At 40.7% G+C, this 26065-nt stretch overlaps 1 protein-coding gene across 11 annotated transcripts in view; it reads left to right on the top strand.

The window, feature by feature from the left end:
- Positions 1-26065, top strand: part of MAST4 (microtubule associated serine/threonine kinase family member 4) — a 537673-nt gene that overhangs the window by 191934 nt on the left and 319674 nt on the right. For 2 of the 11 annotated variants that reach the window (XM_045794234.2, XM_087862109.1), the window contains exon 1: positions 18771-19637. The exons of the other annotated variants lie outside the window; for them this stretch is intronic. In XM_045794234.2, coding sequence (XP_045650190.1) covers positions 19599-19637 — 39 coding nt within the window. In that variant the 5' untranslated portion in view covers positions 18771-19598. Of the gene's footprint in view, positions 1-18770; positions 19638-26065 lie in introns of those variants that run through there. 11 annotated transcript variants of the gene reach the window in all.

Raw genomic sequence — 26065 nt, 5'->3', positions numbered from 1 at the left:
AGCCACTTCCCTAAGCCTGTGAAGTCCTCTGCATCCCCTGCCATCAGCCCTTTTGTGTTGGCTGACTGCGATCAAAGCCGATATCCCTAGATATCTCTAGATGGCAGCATCCACCTCCCTGTGCCTTGAGGCTTGACTGTTAGCCTCAAGGATGATGTTAGTGTGGCTGCCTGGTTTTTGTAATGAGTGTCTCCCCTTACCCTTTCTTTGGCTTCCAAGTGTGTTTTAAACTCCACAGGCAACCACGAAGCTGGAATATCCAATACGCCCTTTTGCTGGGTCCTTCCACAGTCTATAAGTCGCAAAGCCAGAGACTTGAATTATTCATTCGTGTTTTATCCAGTGAAATTTTGTAGTGTGGAGCATTGCTTTAAAATGTAGCTTGAGGTTTCCTGTTAGTTATTTTTTAAAAAGTTGCTCAAGAGGGCTCCTGGGTAGTGCTGCCAGAGGGACCCAGGAGCTGATGCGTTAGATGCTGGGCTGGTTCCCCTGGTTCTTGGCAGCTACTCTGGTTGGTGCAGCTCTGAGTTCATTGTGTGCAACTCTCTTGAATGGTGATCGCAAATATGTGGCCCCCAATTCAATTACGTTGGTTCCTGGTTCAGAGTACTTTAAAGGTAATTACACTGTAGACATGGAATCAAGTGCAGGGGAGTGTTCAGGTTTTTAAAATATGTGTTATTGTTATTATGTTGGAGGGTTTCACTAGTTGTGATTTTTTTTTTTTTAACCTGTGTCCCAGTGAAACTTTGGATGCTGGGGAGCCCAGCAGAGCTGTGTCTTTGTGTCCTCTGTTGTCCCAGATCCAGGCCAGCACACACAAGTTTCTCCAGAAACCTCTCCTTTATTAACAGCATCCTCTTTGCCCTACATTGGTTGTGGTTCCTGATACGGTAGCACAAACCATTTATCTTAGAATATTTAAACACACATTCTCTCTGCCTTAACTTCTATGTTCCGGTGGAATTGCGTTCAGTTGATTTAAACAAAATATCCAACAGCTTAGCGAGCACCTGCATTATATTGGCTGTGGTTCCTGTGTTCCGGGTCAGCCTTTTCTCTGCTGCAGTGGAAATTAAACTCAAGCAAAAGAGATGAGCTGGACTTTGCATTGGAAGATGCCTTTATGTACTTCACTGAGAGATGCACATGTTGAAGATGGACTCCCTTTTCTGAAGGATATTTTTAAAATGAGACTCAGAATTTCTCCCGGCGTTAGGAGAGATCCTTCCCAAGTACAGCCCCACCGGAGCTTACTTGTATGCCAGGGTATGTCCCCTTCATTCTGTGTTTTTCTTCCTTGGTGCCTCTCTGCATAGTTTCAAACTGAAGTGCTTTTCTGCCCCCCACATAAAATGTGACGTTTAGTTGGAGAGCTTTGAAATCAGAGCAAGGCTCATGAATTCATCTGGGAGTGAACTTACATGGAATGGGCTCTTCAGGCATTTCTTCAGTGATCGCTAATGAGAAATGCTCTTGCCACATGTTACTTTTCTAATAAACAAGAGAGTCATAAGTTCCATATAAGTAGGGGAACCTTATGGTCACTCATGACACCAATACAAATTCAGAATTATATAGTTATAATTGGCAATCACTCAGCAACAATCTCCTAGTGTCCTCGCTTGGGAGTTGATCTGCCTGGGAGGAGGGGAACACTCATTCATTCCACTGATATGGCCCTTCTTTCATGCTGCTGATTTACATTTTAATGGTAATTTTTTTTTTAAATATAAGGATCTTTGAAAAAAAAAATGAATAGCCCACAGTGTTGCTACCCCTGTTGACATTTTTATAAAAAGTCATACATATCCAATATTAGAAAATACCAGGAATACAAAAAGGTAAAATGTTAAAAAAAAAAAAAAAAGATTTGCTGTTCTTTGTCCCTCTCCCCAAAGGTAATCATTACTAATTGTTTCTTGTGGGGAAAAAAATTACGTATGTCTCCATAAACGTATACAACTAAAGTTTTTTTTTAATTTTTGGAAATTGTTTTGACTTCACTTTTTAATGTAATGTGGAGATATCTCACATTAGCACAGAAGAGTCTACTGTACCCTTTCTAATGATGACACACTCTTTCATCGCATGGATATACCATTATGTAAGTTGCCTGAGCGATCCCCAGGGTATGGACTCTGAAACAACTTTGACCGCCCTGCAGCTCTGACCTGCGTGACATCTGCTGTGAGAATGCTTGCACACCGTTCCGTTATTTTAGTTGTAGGCTGATTTGTAGTTTTGGGTGAGGTAAGTTTTCTCAGTGTTTAATCAGGATGATTTAAGAGTGTATTGTGTTATGTTAAATAAATGTTGTAACAAATACACTCAGTTTTTGCTGATTTAGAAGTTTCCTCAATATTGTTATTATTTACTTGTATAAACAATAGGCATTTATTTCTCCCTCACTTCTAGGCCATTTTGGCAGAGATAGGCTCTCTTCCATGTAGTCCATCAGGAACTCAGGCTGACAGAAGTACTGCCATTTTTTTGTTCTTTCCAAGCTCCCCTGAGCTTTAACACCCAGATGGGATATGGGGAAGAGTCCCATCTACCTCCTAGTCCATTGTCTGGAACTCAGTGTCGTAAACCATACCCAAGTCCAAGAGAGGCCAGGAATGTATTCTGGCTGCGTACCCAGAAACAAGAAGAAGTGGTTTGATAAACAAGTAAACAGCCAGTTAACATGACCAAAAACATGAATGGGAGCACTACCAAAGCCTCACGTGTCACCGGAAGTGGTGCCTCTGGCTGCCTGTTCTCTGTTTAGATGTTCCTGGTGCAGGTATCCCCCACTTTTCAAAAGTTCAAGTTACCATACCTCATTTTTGCAAAGAACCTGCATTAGTGCCAAAAGAAATCTGAAGAGGGTTTTCATGTTGGGAAAAATGCTGAAGAGCAAGAACAGTGTTCAGCGTTTGTTTTGCCCCAAGCTGTTCCAGAGGCAGTGCACTCCCCAGTCTGGACAGTGGCGCTACCAGTCTCCTCCCCCCGGGAATTACACCCAGCCTCTCAGCATCAGGCTGCCGTAGCTTTGAATTGTGTCTCTGAACATCTGTGCTTTATCTTGGGCATCTTTGAGCAAGATGTGTCCTAAGTTATCAGAAAAGCCTGGGAGGTTGTTTTCTTAGGTCTGGGCATGCTCAAAAGGTTTTCCATATAAATTAATTGTAATTGCTTCTTTGCTTTACACTTTCTTGGCTTATGAAAGGTTTCATAGGATAATAGCTGGGGAAATCCATATCCAGTGTATGGGCTAGTTAATCCAGAGAGGATACTTTCTACTCTGCTCTCCAATTCCCTTTGCCTCCCCTCTCTGCCTTCCTTCTACCGTCACAGTTCTTTACTGACTGTGATAGCATAGTGGCTTGCAGAGGAGTTAACCCACTGTGTGGTTGAACTTGAGAAGAAAAGAGAGGGAAAAGGGATGGAATGGGAAGGTTTTTTGCCAAGTCCCCTAAAGGCTTTCCTCTGCAATCAGAAGTTAGAGGATGCTGCTTTCGTTGTATAGAACCCCTGTGTGTCTGCTCTCCCTGTCCAACTGAGAGTAAATAATCGCAGGAAAAGCCTCACTGGGGGCTTTCCAGGTGATGACTTTCTGCATAGAGGAGGGCCATGCATGCACAGGATCTGGGCAGAGGCCCAGAGAATCTGCCAGGCAGAATGGTTCATGTTGGCTTCTCTCTCCTACCACCAGCACTGTCTGACAGTTGGTCCCTGAGTGCTGGAAAGAGATGTCAGCCATGCTCTGTGGCCTTTTGCCTCTGCTTGGGGGGAGCAGTGGGGAGGAGGGACAGTCCCCAGCCTGACTGTGGCAAAAAGCCTGTGTATCTGAGAATTAGTAAAGATAACATATTACTCTGGATTGGCACTCTTTTTTTTTTTTTTAATGATAACATTTTTTTTAAATGATAATATTTTAGGGTGGGAGTGAAAAATAGCTATATTCTTGGTCTCTGGATATGTTTTCAGTGTGAGAAATAAGACAGACTTGTACAAACACATTGGAAGTTTAACTGAGAAAAGGATCCAGGAAATGTTTAAAAAAAAAAAAAAAAGAAAGAAAGAAAAGAAAAAAAGGTGTTTGTCCTTCCAGCTCCGCCCACCCCCCCTCCCGCCATCTTTCCTTGGGTTTATTCTAATAATTTGGATGCCTATCAGATCTTGGGCAAGCCTCAGAGTATTTCTGATGCCTTGATAGAACACACAGTACATTCTGGGTAGGTCAACATCTGTTAACATATGCATTTTAGAATTCAGTCATGTCAAGAAATTATTCAAACTGGTCAACATCTTGATTTAGTTGTGTGATGGGTGCTAGTGTAATAGTTTGTCAGGGAGGTAAATGGACACATTAAAAGGCATAAAAAGACCTATTTCGTTACTCTCGATTGATGAAGGCATTGCACATCCTTAAATAATGCCACCTGTCAGGTTTTTGGACACTTTTCTAAGAGAGGAGGAAAGATATTAAAAAGATAGCTGTGAATGCAACAGGGACTGACAGAGAACCTGGTGGCTTTAGCAATCAATACCATAATTGTGTGCTTGTGCTATAATTTATCAAAGCACCTCAAAGTATTTTACAAGGGAGTTCAGGAGCGCTCTAATTTTACCAATGAAGCCATTGATGGCTGGCCGTAAACTGCTCCTTACCCACAGCCTAGGTCTGCATTTGAGTCAGGAGGCAGGGAAGAGCAAAAAACAAAACCAAAGACCCATGAGGACCAGTTGGATGGTGGCGTCGTCTTCTGCATTAGAACGCCGTCCGTGAGTATCATTATGATACGGCCGGTGGGTGCCGAGCTGAGCGCGGAGCCCCACCAGACCAGGAAGTATGCCAAGAAACGATCAATAGAAGATGTATTACTGAAAATTAATATTCTGCTGCTGAATTATTCTTATTGATTTAGGGGTTTTGAAAGTGGCCGTGGATAATTCTGTGAACAAAAGGATTTGTATTTCTGGAGCAGAACACCAAAATAACAGAGGAAATCCCATCTCCAGCCCAAAACCTTGAAACGTGCTTCAGGAAACATAAAAGTGGAGTTGTGTATCCTCAGGAGGGCCTCTGCCTATTCTTGCTTAGAGAGGTGGTTATCTTGCAAAGCCACACGTGGTAAAGCTTCATTTGCCGTGGTCACATCTTTGTCCTGATAGAACCTGTGTTTAATAATTATTCAGAAGACACATTAACGCCTTATCTATAAAGAGAAAAACCAGAAATGATTGCGATGTCTGAAGCAGGGTCAGACGTTTGAAATAGGGGAATGTAAGGCTGAAGCTGGAAGGGGGGATTCTCAGAGTTTGGGAATAGCCGATTCTGGTTTGCTCCAAAGGGCAGCTGTTCTGCATTGCCCTTGGAGCGTGGTAATGCTGCACCATTGTGGGTGAATGTCAGTGGGTTTAGGGAGCTGCTGCCCTTGACCATGCCTGGCTACCTCCTATACTCCCTTCAGTCCCCTTCCTCCTGGTGTGCTCATTGTCTTCCTAAGACCCCACCTCTTGCAGTGAAGTGTATTATTTATAGCAGATATAAGGTAAAGCAGCCTCACTAGATCTCAGTTATCACATCTCTGAACTGAAGAGTTTGAGAGGATTTCCAGCTCTGAAATGGTATGATTTTCGGGTTCATCTGAGACTGACCATCCTCACTGAAGTATCTCTTGGAAAATGTTAATGACAACTCTCTTGTCATTCTAAGAGTTTTTAAAGAAATCTAATTCCTCTTAAAAATACTGTTGGGAAATCTTAATATATAGTTACTGACCATTTACTGCCTTTTTGTGGGGAGCTTTTTCCCTAAAGCATTTTCTATTAAGTCAAAAAATGCATCTTTGTCTGCGTCGTATTTTCACAAATACTTACAGCAAAAGGAAGCACAGAAAAATGTTTGTGATTGGTGAATCGAGGTGAAGAGTATAAGAGTATTTGTTGAATTCTTTCAAATTTTCTGTAGGATTGAAAAAATTAAAAATCGGGGCAAAAATGAAGAGTAAAAATGGGCAAGTGTCTTTTCCTTTAAGGAAACTAAAACAAGTTGCAGGAAGCGATTTATTAAATGACTTTCCCAAGGGCAATCAAGAGCTAAGTGTCAGAACCCAGAATGAATTCCAGTTGGTCAGTTGCCATTCTTGTGCTTTCTATATTTCAGCCATATTTCCTCCCTTAAAGAAAAACAGAGGAAGGAGTTTCCTCCAGGTACTGCTTCTGAACAAAATGTCTGAGCCTGGCAGCATTACTGTGTATTTCCGCTTACAGGTGATCTGAATGAGCAAAGCAGAAGATAGGTACCTGCTTTATAAAACTGCTGGTTGAATGGCATCATGTTGATCTTTCACCCATTGAGAAGAAGTGGGTGGTTCTAGTTCTGAAGCTAGAATTTTCATTTCTGACAGCTTGAACCAGAAAGAGGAGTCCATGGCAAACGGTAGCTAGTAGTGAAGGAAGGCGTGGTAGATACAAATCTCATAGGCACAGTGTGTTCTTCCACTGTTGCCAGAATGGAATGTTCCCTTAGAAGGGCATTGGGAACAGGAGAGTCTAGAAGGTCTTTAATTCTCTCGGAAATTTAGGAGAGCAGTGTGGAACACTCTGTGGACTCTGCCTGATCCCAGGCGTCTGTGGGTTAAGAGGAGAGATGTGTTTCCAGGGGCAGCTTTACATGAACAGATGGTGGTACTTGCCCGTACCTTTCCTCATCTCCTCTCTCTTTCTGGAACCTCAGGGAAGGAGGGTCTCCAGATATTTTTCAGAGTTTTAGGCCATTACCTAGCCTAGTAAGAAACTATGAAATCACAGTAACTGTTTATGATGAGTGCACACCTCATTGATGTTACAACATAAGTAAAAAGCTGAGAATCTGTTACTCTTTGTAGTCAGTGTGGGGTGAGCTCCTTATAGATCACCAGCTTTTTGGAGAGGCGATCACTTTCACCCAGGTCTCAGGCATCATCCTTGCTTGTTTGGACGATGACCTTGAATGCTTTCATGACCCTTGGTTGCCTCCCTTGTGCTTCATCAAGCCTGATGAGCAGCCATAGGTGGGCAGAAGAGGCCAGCCCTCCCATAAGCATCATTCACAGCATCACCACCTAGAGTACCATTGAAGGGGCAAACTCTGTTTCTTGTTAGATTACCCTCCCCTAAAAATAGTTTCTCTGATCTTCATCTCCATTAACAGAGAGAATCTAGGGTTTTAAAAGCTCAGAGAAACAGGGTCAAGCATACTGTTGGAAATGGTATTTTGTCCAGTAGGTGGCGCATCAGCAAATCTCATTTGCAACTGATGGAGGTAAATAGGTTGAGGACTTCAGAAGATGCATCCATAATGCATGTAAAGGAAAGGTATACCCTACATGCAAGGTGGTTCTAAGTCAAGTGGAGAAAAACAATTGGATGATTTAAAATTAATTTTCTAATTGTTAGGAAACTGTCAGGAAGAACTTTTTAAAAGCTAATATCTGGTTGAAGTTAAAATGCTTTATCATGTCACATGGAGATTTTTTCCCACAACACTTGGGCTGCAGATCACTGCTGCAAGTTAGAGAACATGTAATCTTGATAGTAGTTTGAGTTCTAGAGAATAATATATGGTAGATGTTTTGTTATCTTCGATTTATAGATAATGTTCTGAAAATGTTGAAGGCTTCGATACATAGGGCAGTGCCTTCTAGTAACTTTTTTTTTTTTTTAAGATTTTATTTATTTATTCGACAGAGATAGAGACAGCCCGCGAGAGAGGGAACACAACCAGGGGGAATGGGAGAGGAAGAAGCAGGCTCAGTGGAGGAGCCTGATGTGGGGCTCGATCCCGGAACGCTGGGAGCACGCCCTGAGCCGAAGGCAGACGCTTAACAGCTGTGCCACCCAGGCGCCCCCCTTCTAGTAACTTTTAAAAAACATTTTAGTGGAACATGGTGCATGTAACTTCTTGAAGAAATAGACATCATGCTACCAGAATACATTATTAGAAACTCCACTGCATGTGCAATTAAACAGCACAGCTAAATGAGTAACTCTGTGCTAGAAGTCTATTAGTTATGGTTTTTATACTCAAAGATGGTTGAAGATGCTTCTTTAGAAGCATGTGAAGGAAGTGACATTCTCACTTCTTAAATGCAAGTATCCCCTCTAAAAACTGAGTAGTGAAATTGGTGACGTGTTTCTAAAACCTGTATTTCAGAAGACAAGTAAGGATTAAGAGAAAATCCTGCTTTCCTGAACAGTATTCGAATTTTATTATATATTTTCCCTAAAGAAATCTGTATTTTTACTGATAGCTTAGAGTGAGGACTCTCTGTGTGCTGTTTTACAAAATGGAATAAGATATGGTCTAAAATTTTTTTTCAGTGGGTAAAACATTCAGGATATATATGGCTATTATATCTAGTTTTCTTTAGTAGACAGTTAAAGAATACAGTGAATGAGCTTTTCACAGATGTCCTTTTCTCCTGTCTCAGAGGAGAGTAGTGACAGGCATCCAGAGTTGTCAGGTGAGCTATGAAATCGTCACCAGAGAAACCTCAAAAGGAAAAGCTGAAGGACCCTGTTTGCTTTTAATAATTGAGTCATGTAATGTGTTTAGTAAGGCCAAGACCGATAGGACTTATCCAGTTCACCGAACTTCAATTTTAGAGGAAGATTGTGCAAAAAGTGCCCTGTCTTTCCATGAAAGTGCTAGTCTTTGGTGAAAAGATATTAAAGTCCTATTCTTTTATAGTCACAAGAATTAATCCTTCCTTTCCCTTACTGTTTTCCATCACTGTGTCCCCCAGCCCCTTTCTCAAGTTTGATAATCACGCAACGGGAAGATGCCAGGAATTCTATAGTAAGACGGTCCCTACTACTCCCGGGCTTAGTACTTCTATGCCCTCTCAACCAGGGGTTGTCAAATGTCTGCACAGTGGAATCACCTGGGGAGCTTCAGAAACTACTGATGCCTGGGACCCACCCTGGGGGGTTGTGATTTAGTAGATTGGGTATGGCCCTAAATTTTGAAATTTATAAAAGATCGTGCAGGGGCACCTGGTTGGCTCAGTCAACTCAGCTTTCGACTCAGGTCATGATCTCAGGGTTGTGAGATTGAGTCCTGTGTGGGGCTCCCTGCTCAGCCCAGAGTCTGCTTGAGATTCTTTCCCTTTCCCTCTGCCCCTCCCCCTGCTATCTCTTTCTCTCAAAGGAATGAATGAATGAATGAATGAATGAATGAATGAAATCTTTAAAAAAATCTTCCAATGATTCTAATGAGTGGATAAATTTGGAAACCTCCCTTATTCTCCACTTACTGTTTGAGTTCATCCTCCCTTGGTACTTGGGTCTTGGGATCCCTGACTGCATTCTAGTGGGACTGAGTCTTTCTTTCCTCTCTGTGTTCTCAGCATTCATCATAATGCCTGGCTCATAGTAGATGTTTAGCAATTGGTTTTTGAATCAAGGGGATAAAAAATGTGTATAGTAATACAAGACGTAAACAAATTGATTCACACACTTCTGACTCAGGGCACTTTTATTTCCCAGGTAGATATTTGTCCTTTACTTGAAGAGCACGGATTTCCTAATCTCCTTTCTTTGCTTAAAGCAATGATAAGTATATAAAATTAAAGAGGAGTATGTTCTGTTGTGTGGTATTAGCTAGAGTCACAAAGGCCAGCTTTAGATAAGAGGACAAAGAAGGGCTAAGCCTGTATTCAATAAATCTCAAGGAAATAAGTGTCAAGAGTTGTCAATTTCTAACAGAATAATTCCCTATGGTCTTACTTACAGAATATTAATTTATCTAATTGATGATAATCTGGTCAATTTATTGTAGCATTAAAAATGCAAATTAGTTACCATACCGAAATATTCACTTATGTGCCTGAGACTTTTTAAATTTTATTTTATTAGGTGATAATGGGAGGCATAATTGTTAATGTTTGATTCTGGCAAAATACAATTAGTTTCTGTGGAACACATTGTGCATTAATGATATCATTAAGATTAATGAATATAAATGAATGAGCGGGGGATTTCAAACAGAACGTAGTGACTTTTTATCAGTCTGTAAAACTTGAGATATATTTCCTCGACTTTTAAGGATAACATGCTATAGCTGCATTCTTATATAGACTGTGGAGAAACTAAGTCTAAGAAATCAGCTATCAGCAAGATCAAAGTTTTTAAATGTTTATTGTCATTTTTTGGAGAATATTAATTTTTGTTAAAGCCATTCCTTTTTCTTACTTGAAGAACTACTTTAAAGACAGCTTTTAATAGCAAATTCCAGGTCCTTTATGTATAAAAGTGATGAATATTTTGGTGTTTAAAAAACAATCAAAGTAATGTATCACTGTTCATTAAAATTAGATAGGACTTGGGGTGTCTGGGTGGCTCAGTCAGTTAAGCATCTGCCTTCGGCTCAGGTCATGATCCTGGGGTCCTGGGATCAAGCCCTGCATTGGGCTCCCTGCTGAGTGGGGAGCCTGCTTCTCCCTCTGCCTCTGCTGCTCCCCCTACTTGTGCTCGCTCTCTCTCTCTCTCTCTCTGTGTCAAATAAATGAATAAAATATTTTTAAAAAATTAGATAGGACTTTATGGTGGTCTTGTATATTACAGATTTTTTAATAGAAATTTGTTATAATTTTGAAATATTAAGCTAGACACGTGTTTATTTTTCTTGAGCTAAGAGAAGGTGAAAGGAGAAACAGGCTGCTCTTCAAGGTCTTTGGGTAGAGTCATGGACTAAATGTGTGACACAGGCCCAAGAATCACATGGTATTTTGGATATTAATGCATGACTATATGTTCTTGGAGTGTAGAGGGACACTTAACCACAAAAAACAAAAACAAAAAAAGAGTATATGACTTGTGAAGTTGAAATTTAAACACTGTTTTCAGCTTTGTTTTGCTGAACTAGATAGATATTACTATTGGGTCACCGGGCAGTGACCCAATGTGACCTCTCCCTAAAGTGTTCATCCTTGGTCTGACCTTCATTTAGTGCTTCTGTTTCTCCCTCTGTATGCGTATCAGTGTGGGTATGCACACATCATTTGTGTATCTATTTGAAGGTTTGGCAGGGGAACCCTTGCCCTTGAATTCCTGTTAAAGCATCGGTGGGATGGACAGTGAAGGCAGATGAGGAAAGAGGGAGGTGTTTTAAAACATGGCTGCTATCTAGGCCTTGGTACCTGACTGAGAAGCCTGAATTCTTTTGTTTGCTCTGTTTTTGTTTTGTTTTGTTTGTTTGTTTTGTTTTTTAAAACTGTTTTTGTGACCTTGGGCTCCTCTTTTAACCTCATTGCCTTACTTTTCGTTTGTAAATTGGGCGAGTCTCTTGCCTCGCTACCCTACAAGAAACTGATGAGGATTAATGAGCTAGACTCTGGAGCACATTTTGTGTTTCTCGGAAGCGCACACTTAAGAGAAGCTAGAAGACAGAGTTGGTACCGTGGAGAAGCAGTGTTCTGTCATGTTGCTGTGTTACAGGGTTCAGTCCAAAGGAGTTCTACTTGCCATTATCCAAAAAGGAGGGCTAGCAGCAACCCCATTTCCATTCATGTTAGTGCAGGGTGATGGAAAGAAAGGCCAACTATATATGGGGGTGAGTGGAGTCACAAATAGGTTTGAAGGGCAGTGTCTGACTTAGGTATGCTTGCCTGAAACAGGCTAAGTTGTTTTTTAAAATCCCTTTTGTATGTACCTCTTAGACTTATTTAGCTGCTCAGTATTTGTGGAAGAGTCACCGAAAGTGCTTGGCTCTGTGTACATAATGCCAACAAAATCTAAAAGAGGTCCCCAGTCAAAACCTCAGAATTAATGTACACTGGTGTCTCAAGGTAGTATAAGGCTCTAGACATAATTGTAGGGCCTAAAACAAGGAGCTTGCACGCGGCTCTTCATATCTCTATCGGAAGCATGTCAGTATAACATACATATGTGGAAAGAGTGCTTGACTACCTCAGGTATGCAGTCCCACCCTAATTTTATTTCACATGCTGTCTTTGGACAATGAGATTTTCAATTCCAAGATGACTAGCTTGTTTTCTCTCCTTAGAAGATTTTCCAGAATCCCCCCCTCCCCGCCACCTGTGCTTACTTTTTTAGAAAGTTTAGCTAGGTAGCAGTACATTTAACCTAGAACTTAACGTCCTGTCAGTGTGAGATTTTTTAAAAAGTTTAATACATGTGTATTCTGAAAGTGCTGTTGTAATCTCTGATTCAGCAAGGATATTTGGGATATAGATGATGCAGTTCAAAATTTTAAAAAAATTATCTTCATCTTTCATCTCTGGGCGTATCTCATCACTTTAGGAATAATTTTAGGACTGTCTCTTTTTTTGAGAAGCTCATAAAATACTTAGTTGATACCAGGAGTGTTAGCACTTACATATATACATACTGACTTACTCATTTCTAAAGCTCGTGTAGTTGATAGGCATCCATTGGCATGACTGCCAATGTCACTTCACTCATCTACTCTGATCTTGATAGATCTATTAATATGAAATACAGGAGTTCGCTAACTACTAGTTCACGATCCCAGTGTTAGCTGTGTATCATTTAGAGATGAAGGGACATAATTGAAAAAAATATATTGGAGCTATTTCCAATTGTCAGATCTTCATAAATGCTCTCGCATGAAAAAAATGAAGTTGTATTACCCAGTTTTATTAGAAATGCTATATTTTGTTGGATCCGTGTGTTCGCAAACTAGAGAATATTTTCCCTGCCGTGATTGATGTTAGGGCATTTATGGGGATAGTCTGCTATATTTCATATGTATATGAGGATGTCATTGTTAAAATGTTCAAAAGAAAATTATGTATGTGATTTATATTTTATTATTTCCTCCTAGGATGTAATTTTTTCAATACCATGATTCCTGTCATATTGTCAGTAGTGATTTGATGGGTAATATGCCAGAAATAATTAGATAAAAAAAAGGTGATGCAAACGTCAAGACAATATAGCTTTCTTGTGAGAAGCCTGAAGCGAAATCATGCATGTTACATTGTAGAAATCACCAATCGCATACATTTAAAGAGTCTTCAGGATTACAGGCGGGATGGAAAATGGAGCTAAATTCAGGAAGCGTGGAAGGCAGCATATTTCATAGGCATATGCTTGCTACTGACCCCCACCTGCAATTTCTGCTAAATGAAACATGTGTTTTAGAACATGCTACTCCTTGGACAAATTCAGACTGTGGTGTATTGTCAGTGGGAAGGTGTCAGATCCCTCCCTTTTCCTTTGAGTAGGAAAAATTCCATCTTTCTCTGGAAGGCAGGCAGCCCGTCCTTTGTGTTAGTCCTCTTCCTGACAGGTTTGAACATTTTTCTTTGGGGAGAAAAAGACATACAATATGAACTATTTCTTTACCTTTGTTGACCTTAGAGATTAGAAGGTGACTTTAAAATTTCAAATGACTATTTTAAAATAGAGGACAAGGTAATTGATGGTTTCAGTGTTGCCTCCTGAGTATAAGATCTCCTGAGACTTTAAATAGAATGGAACCTGTCTCCAAGTGTCTTTTTACTTTTGACCATTGATGACGCGGGTGATAAACATCTGGTTCACTTGTATGTTACTTTAATGAATAATGGGTATTTCTAAAGATCAGACAGGGATAACTTTGACAATAATATTGTCATATTACAGTATTAATATTAGGCAGAAATGAAGGTGAATGTCAACTGAAGCCAAGTATGTAACCTGTCTTCGGAGTTAGCATGCAGAGCATGGTGTGTGTTTTGGCCCCTGCACTTCAGCCCACCCCTGGTGTCAGCATGCTCACTGCTTTGTGACTTGGGAGGATGGGGATGAGAAGCGACAGCTGGGAAACTGAGCTCTGTCTTTTGTCTCTCACGTGTTCCTGGGTGGGCGAAGAAGCCTTGCACTCAGAAAGTGGCTGGGTGGTATGTGATGTAGATACTTTGCAGGCTGATATGGCCTGCAAAATAACAGAAGAGGAAGGAGAGTGTGGAGACATCGCTCTAGGGCCAAGAGAGAGGGACCAGGTGTCCAGAGCGGACTGCTCTCGCCTGAAGGGCGGGGGGATCAGTTTCCCAATTTCCCAACAGGTGGCCTCCTTCTCTTCCCCAGCTTCCTGGTGAAGTCCATAGTCATATCTTCATTTTATGTCATAGAAACTGAAGCCCAGGGAAGTGAGGGACTTGCCCCAAGTTACCGGGTTCCTCTTTGGCACAGCCTGGACAGGGACGGCTCTCTGTGCCAGGGGCTTTCTTCTAGGGATGCTGGAGAGTCATGACGTCTGGAAAATGAAGGGAGAAGTCTCAGTGCTGTTAAGAACAGGGTGAGCAACCTTGCCCTGAGTCATTTCACCTGAAAGGCAGGAGCGATTTAAAGAGTACCTTGAGTGGTAAATTCCAGAGAAGATGAGACCAGGAAATGAAAGCCACCAAAAAGCCCCACAGGTGAATGGGGATGTGTGGCATGTCTGGCACAACAACTGAAAAGGGTACCTTTGGTTTTGTGGAATTTACATGTTGATAAAAAAAAAAAAACGACACTTTATTTGGAATCAGATCATTTCGGAGCAGCCAGAATGGTGAAGTTGTTGACCCTCAGAGGGAGTCCCTGGAAGCCCAGAGACAGCTAAGAAGAAAGTAAAGGCCATACTCCATCACTTGTCTCTGACTGCCTTCTGCCTCCTCCTGTGTCCCCGGTGTGGGGGTGGGGGGTACCCCCTAGCTTCTGTCCTGAAGCCGTAGAGACCCAGCTCCTTTGCTCTTTTGAGACACATGGCCCGTGGAATCTGGAATTCTTATGCTATCTCTGGTGTGTTTTGACCACTGACAACTTAGAATGTGGTAATTTTTCCTTAGGAGCTAAAAATACCTGGCACCTTTCATGTGTTCCTTTCATCTGGAAAGCCCTTTTTCCTCGGTTTAAACCCTAACAGGCAATAGGGTGGTTAGCAGCTAAAATTGGAGAGTCAGCCGGAAAGAGTTGGTTCTCAGTCTGCCTTTCCTTGACTGTGTGATCTTAGGAAGTTGCTCGACTTCTCTGAGGGTCAGTTTCCTCCTCTGTAAAATGGGGATTAAATCTAATTCATAGAGGTAGTGTGAGGATTAAATGAGATAAACTTTATAAAGTACTTAGAACAGGGATTGGCACATGTTGTGGGGTAAGTGTTGGCCTTTATTTAGAAGTAAAACCTGGAGGAAAATAAAGTGCAAAAATTGAGGAGGAGTTTAAATATAAATACAGAAATGTGTTTGTGAGCAAATCTTACAGCTACCTTGGTCATTGGCATCTGAGGTTCTCTTTACCCCTTACATTGCAGTATGATTATATTCCCAGTAATGGATACTTACATGCATTCTCCGGATCTGTTTCTCCTTTGTAAGTTTTTATGACCTTTATATTACCTTTTCTTAAATATAACACATTCATTGGCCATTGGCATTGAATTTATGAGTGAAAAAAGTAATCAAATGGTGAATGGAAGATTTGTCCACTTGGCCACGTAGACTGACCTGGTCAGTGAACATAAATAAAACACATATGAATCCTTCGTCTGTTGTTTGAAAGTAACAGACAGGATATAGTAGTGAATGCATTTTGTGGCTGTTTGTGTTGCTCAAGCTGAAATAGTGATCACTGCCACACTTGTGTAAGAATACACAATGGGACGGTCCCACCACGATTGTGGTGATGGTACTAGAGATCACATTCAGAGCTTACTGACAACTCTTACTGGTGGGATGAGGGACGGGTAACAGCGGCATTCTTCTGACTGTCCTCCTTGTGGCTGATGGGGAGGGAGAAACCTCTTCCTCTGCCAGGAAACCACTCTTACAATCCCCCCTGATCTGGGCTCCCTTGGCTTGTAGGTGGGTGGTCCAGGAGCCAAGGCTGAGAGCTGCTGGTAGGGAGTGGATTAGCTTGGTGGGGTGCGATGGGCAGGATTAAGTCTGGAAACTGACCCCATCTTTTTTTTTTTTTTAAAAAAAGAAACTCTTCACAGTGTTCCTTATAGCAGTTCCCCAGTGAACATTCAGTTGCTGAAGAGTAGGTGTATAATTGGAATGAATGTTTCCTGTAGGAACTAGAGAAGAGAGGTAACTAGTGTGGAACTACAGAAGAGAGGTAACTTCTTTTTAAATTTGTGAAAAACACCTGACCAGGTAAATCAGATAGCAAACCTGTATCCTTCTACCAAACATTACTGCGGATAGCAATTAAAAAATGTCAGTCTACCCCTTTGTTGAAAATGTGTGTAATTAAATGTTTCCTCCACCCCTCCTCTACCCCCACCTCCATTTTTCTCAGGATTTAGAATTGTTTTTGTTTCTGTGAGTCATTTATTGTAATAATGATTAAAATTTAAATTTTACCTGTATTATAGTGTCCACGGATTTTGAGCGTTCTTTGAAGTAAATTATGCCTGTGATAGAGTATGCATGGGGTGTATCCATAGATACTTTTTAAAAAAATCAAGTACCATGAAGCCCCTGGCTTTAGGTAACAATTGATGAGAAAGCCTAAAAAATTTTATTTGAAAACACATGTAACAGCATTAAACATTGAGGTTGGTATTTTTTGAATTGGCTCACGGTATTGTGAACATATTCCATGAAGGTATAAAATCGCAGGAAAAATGAGTTTATTAATGGAAATTAAGCTAGATCCTAATTATTACCTGTGAATAGAGTCATCATTTAAAGTTTTTATTGCATTTTAACACATGGCTTATCTTGATGAGAAAATATGTAGCAAAGGGTAAGTGTAGCAATTTTCCTTTTACTATTCCCTCTGCTAAGTCATTATTACTTGACGTTATTTTTCACCAGCCTTTCATTTTTGTCCCAAATGTTTTTGCCTCTGGCTGGTTTTATTTCTTTAAAACGTATGTATCACTTCTCAAAGGGATACATTTTGACAGGTAATCGATATTTTTTCATACTAGATTTGATGCTGCAATGGTCATAATCTTCATCTTAGACTTAGTTAATGGTTGAATAGTAAACTAGATTTTTATCTCAAAATATTCTTTTGTTAAGAAACATACTTTGCCCCCTCTACCCCCAACCAAATTCCTTTTTATCAGTCCCACCCACCAAACATCTCTAGCTGCCACAGTGCCTGGGACGCATAGAGTCCACTTATCTGGGCTACACATCTTTTTGACTTTTTGACAGTGTGTCCTCGAAATGTCTTGACGTAGCATTTCCAGCTAACTTACCCAATTGGTCACAGAAAAGGTACTTCTGGACTCTACTTTTTTTTCTTTTTTAATCCTCCTGGCAACCTGTGATCTTTATTTCAAGGGGAAAAATCTTTTCCCTTCCTTCTCTGTATTGAAAACTTGGTACCCTCCCTTAGACCCCACTTTTTCTAGACTGACCAGCGCAATGAGGATCCCAATATTCAGAGCACAAGCATGTGTAAGGATACCAAGCTTGGCCTTTGGTTTTGAAAGTTCAGCTTCTTAGGTCATGATTTTTTTTTTCTTTGCCTAAAACCAGCTAGGGCTTCCTTATGCCTCTGTGTACGGATGACAGTGATCGTCTCAGCTGGTAAATATATTCTCACTGCTGCCAAGGCATTTTGTCTAAGATGGCACTTCAAATTTCAGGCAACGGTTCATGCTTCTCTCTCAGGAGGGTGACTTGAGGGAGAAAGGTCAACAACTGTCATACCTTTTGTTTTCATTGAAGGAAAAGGTCTCCCTTTTGCAGGAAAAGATGAAAGTACAGGTGGGCCTGTCAGGAATGGGTATCTCTTTACAGCAGCTTCGCAGATCCCCCACAGATAGCAAGCCGACCTTACTCTCCCGGCTCTGAGACTTTTTTTTTTTTTTTTTTTAGGTTGTTTCCTTGTTTTTGTTTTTGTTCTGTCCTTCCATGTAAACAAACATGTACAGTTTTAAAAAATCTTGTTCAAAACAGTTGTTCTAGAATTCGTTGGTCCCTTTTGACTTGCACAGTGATCACTTAGGGGCTGTTTCTTTGCTTCTAGAGATTGTACTACTATTGCACATGGGAGAGAGAACTAAAAACTCCCTGGGGCTTCCTTCCTTAAGTGGTATCAAATGAGCACACCTAAGTAGAAGGACACCCTGATACCCATCTCTGCTGATGCCTCTCCTGCTGGTACTATTTCTTGACAAGGTTTCTCTTTGTATGTGTGAAGATGTATGCAAAGACTGTTTGGGAACATAAAATGCAATCAATTTTCCTCAGTGGTTAGATTCATAAATCCTCAAGGTATTTTTAATGACATAATCTAATCAATTGATAGCACTCCTAATAGTGTGTTGACAGCCAGAAATAGACAGAAAGCTCGTGTAATAGCAGGTGGATGGGTAAGGAACCTCTAGACACTGTCTTCCCCACCCCCCACATTAAGAAATCAGATATCTGGATTAGGTAAAACCCAGAAAATGTGGATTTTTAAGAAAATATTATGCCTGTCTTACTGACCTTCTTTCTTTCAAGAAAGAGACTGTCTAATGGATAGAGTGAAGGAGAATGTGGTTTTCAGACGAATTGTGGATCGTCCTAGAATCTGCCTCCTCAGAACCAAACTGTAATCTCAATTTAAATATCTCTAGAATAGAAATCAAGGGGGAATAATTTATTATAAATTGGTAGTATTGTATGTTGTTACTCCTGTGCCAGGCCAGTAATGAAAACTTAATATTCATCTCTGGGTTGCTTCGAATTGAAATAAGATGAGGATGAGCAGAGTAAACAAGCTGAAACAGACTGTGAAATTGCACATGATGGGAAGCTTTTTTTTTTTTTTTTTTTTTTTTTAGCTGATTATAGCCTGTAAATAGGTTAATATTCCAGCTAATGATGGCTCTTACGATTTCTTCTGCCTTTTTACATTTTGGTCAGGTATCAACAAAACTAAGTTGCTATCAGGAGGGACATTAATATCTGAAATGTTTCTATCTTAGGGCCAGGAATCTACTGGCAAGGTATTTATGTAAATGAATTGGCTTTCACACTGGGAGGTAGAAAGTGTTCTGCCAAGGCTGGAAGAGCAGCCACCCAGAGCCCTCTGTTTGCCGGGTTTCAGGCAGCGTGCGTGTTCTGCTACATTTTTTTCTCTGATGCCGTCAGAAAAGATGAGCGGCAGGCGTGGTGGTGCTGCTTGGCTGACCAGCTGTGCCCTAGTTTTTCACCGTCCCAGTCAGTGGCTGCCTTTCACAGAGGTGTCTGTCACCGCTGATTTACTTAGCCACTTTGACCTTATAGTTGCTTCAGAAGGGGCTTGACCCAGAGCTCCTGCCGAAAGCCATTTACTGGTCGTCCGGAATGCCAGAGCCAGCGTTTTGAAGGAGAAGGAAACACAGGGACCCCGCGATTTCCTGCCTAATAGCGAGAGCCTCCTCCGCCCGGCTAAATGCATTAGGTACCTGAGCCCACTTGCTGCGCTCTCGCACGGAACTGCAAGCCTCCGTGATCTCCGAAGTTGCTGGAGTGCATAACTAAGCGGGACCAGCTGACTCCGGGCTCCAATCAGCGAGAGCGTGATGTAAGTGTTCAGCAGCTGCTGGGCTCGGAATTAGCGTGCTGAAGTAGAGGTAGTACAGCATGGCTAGACTGTTGTGAGGCTCAGAGAAAGCGGAGGGGGAGATGGATGAGTCCAGCATTCTAAGACGAAGAGGGCTCCAGGTAGGAGATCCTTCCGTTCTTGAAATGTAGCATCCTCAGTGGTCTGCCGTTGAGGATTTCCAAGTTCCCTTTTCATTCCTTTACTGGGCACATATCATGTGCACGGTTCTTCATATCCACTTGGCAATGGGATACGCTAAGTCTCTAGTTCCAGGGTTCACTGACACATCACAGGGTTCAATGAGAAAGGCTCTTTTGTCAGAGACAATAGATAGGACTTTTAGTTTGATACTTTGTGGGTTGTTGTTCTGCTGGTTGTTCAAGAATAGTTAAATCGTGGCTGGTGGTGACAGCTGATGAGCCAATTTGGCATTCTGTCAAGTGTCTGGGAAGTCTGTCGAGGGTGGCAACTCCGTTCAGTTCTGGGAGCACAGGACTCAGTTTTGTGTCAGGATCAGGCTCCAAGCGGCAGCCGCATCTGTCTGATGGCTTTGCAGATGTGTGCAGCTCCTGAGAGTTTCCTTCTGTCGGGAGATGAAAGTTTCTGCTGGCAGCTCCATCAAAGTTGACTGTAATTTGTTTGTGTTGAGATGAGGAAAGGTGCCCATCTCCCTGCCTTGATTTTTGTGCCCAAGTTTCTCTAATTAAATTACTCCGACGTTAGTGTACAAATGTATTCCAAGTTAAAACTTGGCAAATCAGGCAACTTGAAACAAAACATCTGCTTAGTGATTTTAAGTTTAAGGGAGCCAAAACATAAATATGTTGAAAATTAGTATGTTTAACTCTTTCAGAACTCCTTTTCCTGTGGATAAGTGGTATTTTTTTCCTGAAGGAATCTAATAAGTAGCCATTGTTAAACTCTCATTCATTATTTTTGAAGGAAAAAAAAAACACAAACCGTGTCAAATGCATGCTTGACAGTACAGAATATATAGCACATTTTAGAAATGCTTCCAGATAGTCCTTAATAGGCTTTGCCTTACAGCTGGTCTAGTTGTCTGCTTTTTTGTTCTGAGTGTCTGTCACTAATACTATTATTATTCATATTATAATATTGTGGGTAAATTAAAGGATTATTTGCAGGTAAACAAAAGAGGGATTAAAGAAATTGGGGTTAAATGTCATGTATTGTTCCCAACCTAAGTAAACAGACTGCCTCTTTAATGATTTTCACTGTGGTCATTGTTTTGAATGTACAGCGCGGTTAGTCACTGCTGTGGATTTCCTTTTCTTTGTTTTCATCACATCTATAAAGTTCTGGTAACGCACAGCTGTTTGTGTGGTTCCAGGACCTCTTCGGGGTCAAGGGTTAAATATGGAAAGTCTCTTTGTTAAAAAGATGATAAAACTATTAAGCTCCCTCTTGGTGTAGCTTATTAATAAATGGCAGTTCAGCTAAGTTTTCTCTTTCCTTTAATGCATTTTAGAAAATTGTTTAATGTATGTTTGATAAGAAGCTCCTTTTGTGGTTTATTTCTGTAATATATATTCTCAGTACTTCAGAGGATATAGTTGAAGCAAACGGTGCTTTTGAGACGTGTAGATCTCATAAACTTTTAATTTTAGAAATAAATAACAACTGTAGTTATTTAAAATACTGGAGTTACTTTCTATGAAAAAGATTTGCAACAAAACAAAGGAAACAATTCATTGATATAATACTTGGAGTGCTAGATCGTTCTCATACTTAACATACTTTTACTACATCTGCCATAATTGGCTACACAACGGATAGAGAATGTCTGATTTCTTTTATGAATGAGACAGAAGTCTTCATTCTGTGAGACGTAACAATATAAAAGTGTCTCAAAGTTCTGCCGCCTCATGGTTACAACTTGACTTTGGCTCAAACAAAGCTTATTTTTCTTTTACTCCCATTATATCTAATATTTTTTTAAAAGACACCCCTTACAGAGAGTACTTTTTCATAGAAACTGCTATGTAATAAGTATTTGTATTACAAAAGATGTCACCGTGGATTCATGAAAATAACGCCACCTAGTGAATTTAAGAATTAAGTTAATTTTCAAATATACACTATTCGAAACATTTCAACATGTAAATGAGATACATCTGTAGTAGTGAAACCAGGTTCAGACCTACACATTTTGTATTCATGATTCTGACCCTATGTTTGCAAGGTAATCTTGAGCAAGTCCTATGCCCTCAGTGTCTGTTTATTTTTCCATAAAATAATTTAGCACAAGACCTTTGAGTGTACTAAGTAGGAGATAGGTATAAGTGAGGTTTAAAAGTTAATGGCTATATAATAAATACACTACTATATAGTAGACACTCAGTAAATATTATGTTGTTGAAAAGCAAGGGATAATTTTTATTTTTATAGCATTACATGTCATAACTAGCAAGATGAAATATTTACGTCTTTACTCCATGTATGCTATTTGAATTTGTTTTTAAGTTAGAAGAATCAGCAGTGAAGACAGTAAACATTATTTATTTACAGGGATCATGTTGACAGGGCTACAGGATTTTATATAATAAGAGTTGGTTGATGTGCCACGTGGAATAGGGGCATATACTGTGTGGAACAGACCAGTTTTTTAGATAACAGCCTAATTAAAAATCTGGAGCACACAAATATCCTAATTCCATAAAATATATTTTTATAATAATATAGTATGTGTTTAGTATAAAATAATGCAGTATGAGTTTAGAACCTACTTTTAGAATTTCAGTATCTCTAGCTCTTAAAACACAGTGGTATTTTTAAAATTTGGTCTTTGAGAAATTTTTTAGTGAGAACATACAATTTCTCAAGAAATGGCTACCTCATAAAAGGGCAACACAACTGAGTTGTTCATCTTAAGTGACTCACTTTTCCATCTTTTCTGTGGACTCTATTGATATTTCCAGTACCACCGATAGCACTTAAATCACTGCCTTTGAAATGAGAATGAGAGAAAGAGGCCCCAATGGCTTCCACTGTTAGAATCTGGGAAACTTTTCAGATTGGGTCTCAAAACATGGGAAATTCTGACGGATGGATGGGCTTGGGCAGACCTTGGACTTGCGGCAATTTGAATTTCTAGACAGATCTAATTCATCAAAGGATAACTGGCTCCTTTCAAGGCTAACATTCCTCACACACGGATCATATTTTTTAAATGTCAGGGGAATTAATTGTTTCAGTGATTTTTGTTATATGTTTCTATTTTATCTGTTTTAATGAAAGTGTCTCTATCCCTAATGTGATAGCTCCCAAGGCTGGAGAAAGATGGACAGGCGTCATTAAAGCAGCAACAAGTCACTAGAAGAAGTAGTGATCTCCCAGAGAGATGTCATAGGATTCCTTTCCCGTCCTCCTGTGGTGTTTTGCTCTGCCTGCTATCATCTGTTGATTCCCCTCCTCCCCAGTTACATATTAGCATTTCAGTCCACTTCCAGATTATCACATGCAGCTAGAATGTAATTTTTTTTTTCCTCTGTGATGCAGTTAATGACTAAGTCTTTCGAATTTAGACTTCCAGATTGGCGTTAGTTTTTTTGGTTTTCTTTGCTTTCCCTTATACCTGACTTCGTCTCCCAGCCTTAATTGAAACAACAATGAAAAGCTAACATTATTACTTTGGTCTAGGCTCTGATTTTCCACTGGCCATTGTCTCAAGTTCAATTTTAGTAAGCAAAGAAGCCCGCGGACTCTTTTGTTCTGACTGGGTATCCAGCTACCTCTATTTTCCTCAATGCTTGAATGTGGGTCGTTCAAATCATAATGTCTCAATGTGTCTTCTCTGTCAACTTTAAAGTGATTCTGAATGTGTTTACACTTGACCCAAAATTCCATCACAGTATTGTTGTGTGGGACTCTTACTCTGTCCTTATTCATTTGAAGATTCTGCGTAGTTATAGGTAAGAACTCTAGTTAGAGGATTATTTTAATAAAAAGTTATGATAACAATAGTTTGGCGTAAATGCTTTTGTTCTTCAAAGGCTCCAGAAAGGCAAAGAGGCTTTTTTGGGACAGGAAGGACCAAGATGGTAAATGAATTTTTTTTAAGCAGGGGGAGGGGCGGGGGGGAGGGAAGAGAGAGAGACTCCTAAGCTGGCTCCCCTAGCATGGAGTGCGACATGGGTCTTGATCCTACAGCCCTGAGATCATGACCTGAGCCAAAATCAAGAGTAGGACTCTTAACTGATTGAGCCACCCAGGTGCCCTAATGGTAAATGAACTTTTGTTAGTTATAAGTACCTAATTAATTAGACCAGGTGTGGCCATATCTGAAGTGGTATTTCTTACCCGTTGAAGGAGTTCACTTTCTGTGTTGGAGATGGAGATAAAAAGTTGTAGTTTCCTGATTCACACAGGAGAAGGATGGGATGCCCTCAGAAATCCTATGTTGCCTCAGATTTTTATTTTGTGCTCAAAGAATTGTTTTTTTTCTTAACACCTTTTTGTAACAGTGGAAAAAAAAAACAAATTTGAATACTGGCTCCTCTTTTGCACCTTCTTATTCTCTGATACAGCTGATAAACCAGAAAATTGTCATCTCTGTATTTTCGTCAATGAAATACTAATTCTTCAAGTCATCTCGTTCCCACCTTTGATTTCTCCATCTGTTGCTTGCTTTCTCCAGGCCCTCATAATTCTGCTGTAAAAATATGTCCAGTGTCTAGGACTACTCTCTTTTACCTCTGAATTTCTGAAATGTCTGGTATCCCTTTGTGTCCAGGCCCTTCTCCAATCCATGCTGGTTGTCAGCCTGGATTCCCACACCAACCCATGGTTTAAAATTCCCGTGTGACTTATTATCTACCTCTGGATAGAGTTAAAATATACCTATTTTTAATTTAGCCTCTGTCTGCTTTTTGGGTTTCATTGCCAACTGTTTGCCTTCCAAAACCCTATCCCATCACCCCCTCTCCAGATGTCACAGATCCCCCTTACCTAAAATGTTCTTTCCTTATGTTGCCCAAATTCTTGCTCTTCATTAGGGACCACAGTAAATTCTCATTCTTTGATGAATTTTTCCATAATCACTGCAGTCCATTCTGGACTTTATAATAGTCATCATCCATTTTATTTGCACACCTAATCCTGTTGCATGATGTATAGTTGTAAAATTATTTGAATGTCTTACACTGAAATTATAAACCCATTGAAGATTCATGGCTTTAGAGTAGGATATGTGTTCAGTGACAACGAATAGCTCTGTAACTTTAGACAAATTGCTTAGCTACATCTGTAAAATAGAAATAATGTATTTGAAGATTGGAGGAGGTTGTAACACTTGCCTCTGTGTTGCCACAGAACCTTGCATGTTTAAATAGTTAAATGCTGGTGCCAGGCAGGGTCCAGGCAATAAAAAGATGGCATGTGTAAATTGGATAATTTGAGGAGAGTTTAATGAAAGGGAAGGTGTAAAAGGTATAGGCAAGGTGTAGGTAAAGTTTAAGGGGTGGTGCAGTACCAGAGGGTAGGAGCAACAGACAGCCATCCTCTTCAGTAGGCCGGAAGGAGTGAGGGAGAGAGCAGTTGCAGAACATCAAGACAGAGAAGGCAGGTGACGGGTGCCTTAGGTGAAGCTGCATAGCCAGCCCATGGTGATTCTGCAGGGAGGTGCCAAGGGGACATTGCAACTTTATTGTCCTCCTTCCTTCTGAACTCTGGCTGGTGCTCCCCATTGGCAAAACCCAGTCAGAAGCCAGAGGGGCAAGACTGGGACAGGTCGACTGCAAGGCCGAGTACGGGGTGGGGAGTAGGTCTGGATGGGCGATGGAAATACACACAGTATGGTATATAACAAGCATGTATTGACCTGATCCTCGCTTTTTTGGGCAGCATTTTGCCAACCATAGTCAATGTTCAGTTTTCCTAGTGCAGATCTCTGGAGCCTGAACTGAGTTCAAGCATTTGAACAGATTCAAAGCTGCTCTTCTGTGAAAAGCCCTGGCCCTCAACCGTTTCCCACTTACATGTAATGATGTCTTTCTAGTCAGGCTCTGGATCCTCTTGGGAAAATGTTCCTCCCCTTCCACTTTAGTGTCTAAAGTACATGGGTCTCCTTGGAATCAATAATGCAGGACACCTGCACGTGAGATCCTGCAAGCAATCTCAATTTTGAATTGCTCTGCTCCTCACATCCTGGCTCAGAGAAGTGAGGTGTGAGAGGAATATCCCAAGAGATCTCTTCCCATTCATCCCCTGGCTTCCCTGAGGTCTGCCCTGTCACACAGTCTGACTGTCCATCTCTGCTCCTCTGGAAATCCTTTTAAAGACTTACAACTTCACATTATGTCCTTGGCTCTTAGGGAGAGTTGCTAGAAGAAATGGCTGTGATTGCTCATCTCTGTGCTTTCTGGAAAACTCCCCTTGAAGCCCTATCCCTTATGATGTGCATTGTTTCTTGCATTAGGCCCACACGATAAATTAGCTTAACATTCACTACTCACAAGGTAAACCGGTTTGTTTCTTTGAATCAGATAACAAGAGCTGGCTCTGTCTTGCCAGTTTTGTCTCAGCTGAT

This window comes from Ursus americanus, chromosome 5 (assembly GCF_024610735.1).
Source record: "Ursus americanus isolate L20-20 chromosome 5, mUrsAme1.1.p, whole genome shotgun sequence".
Taxonomy (NCBI): domain Eukaryota; kingdom Metazoa; phylum Chordata; class Mammalia; order Carnivora; family Ursidae; genus Ursus; species Ursus americanus.
The sequence above is the reverse complement of the archived record's forward strand: the minus strand, read 5'-3'. Positions and strand labels throughout refer to the sequence as shown.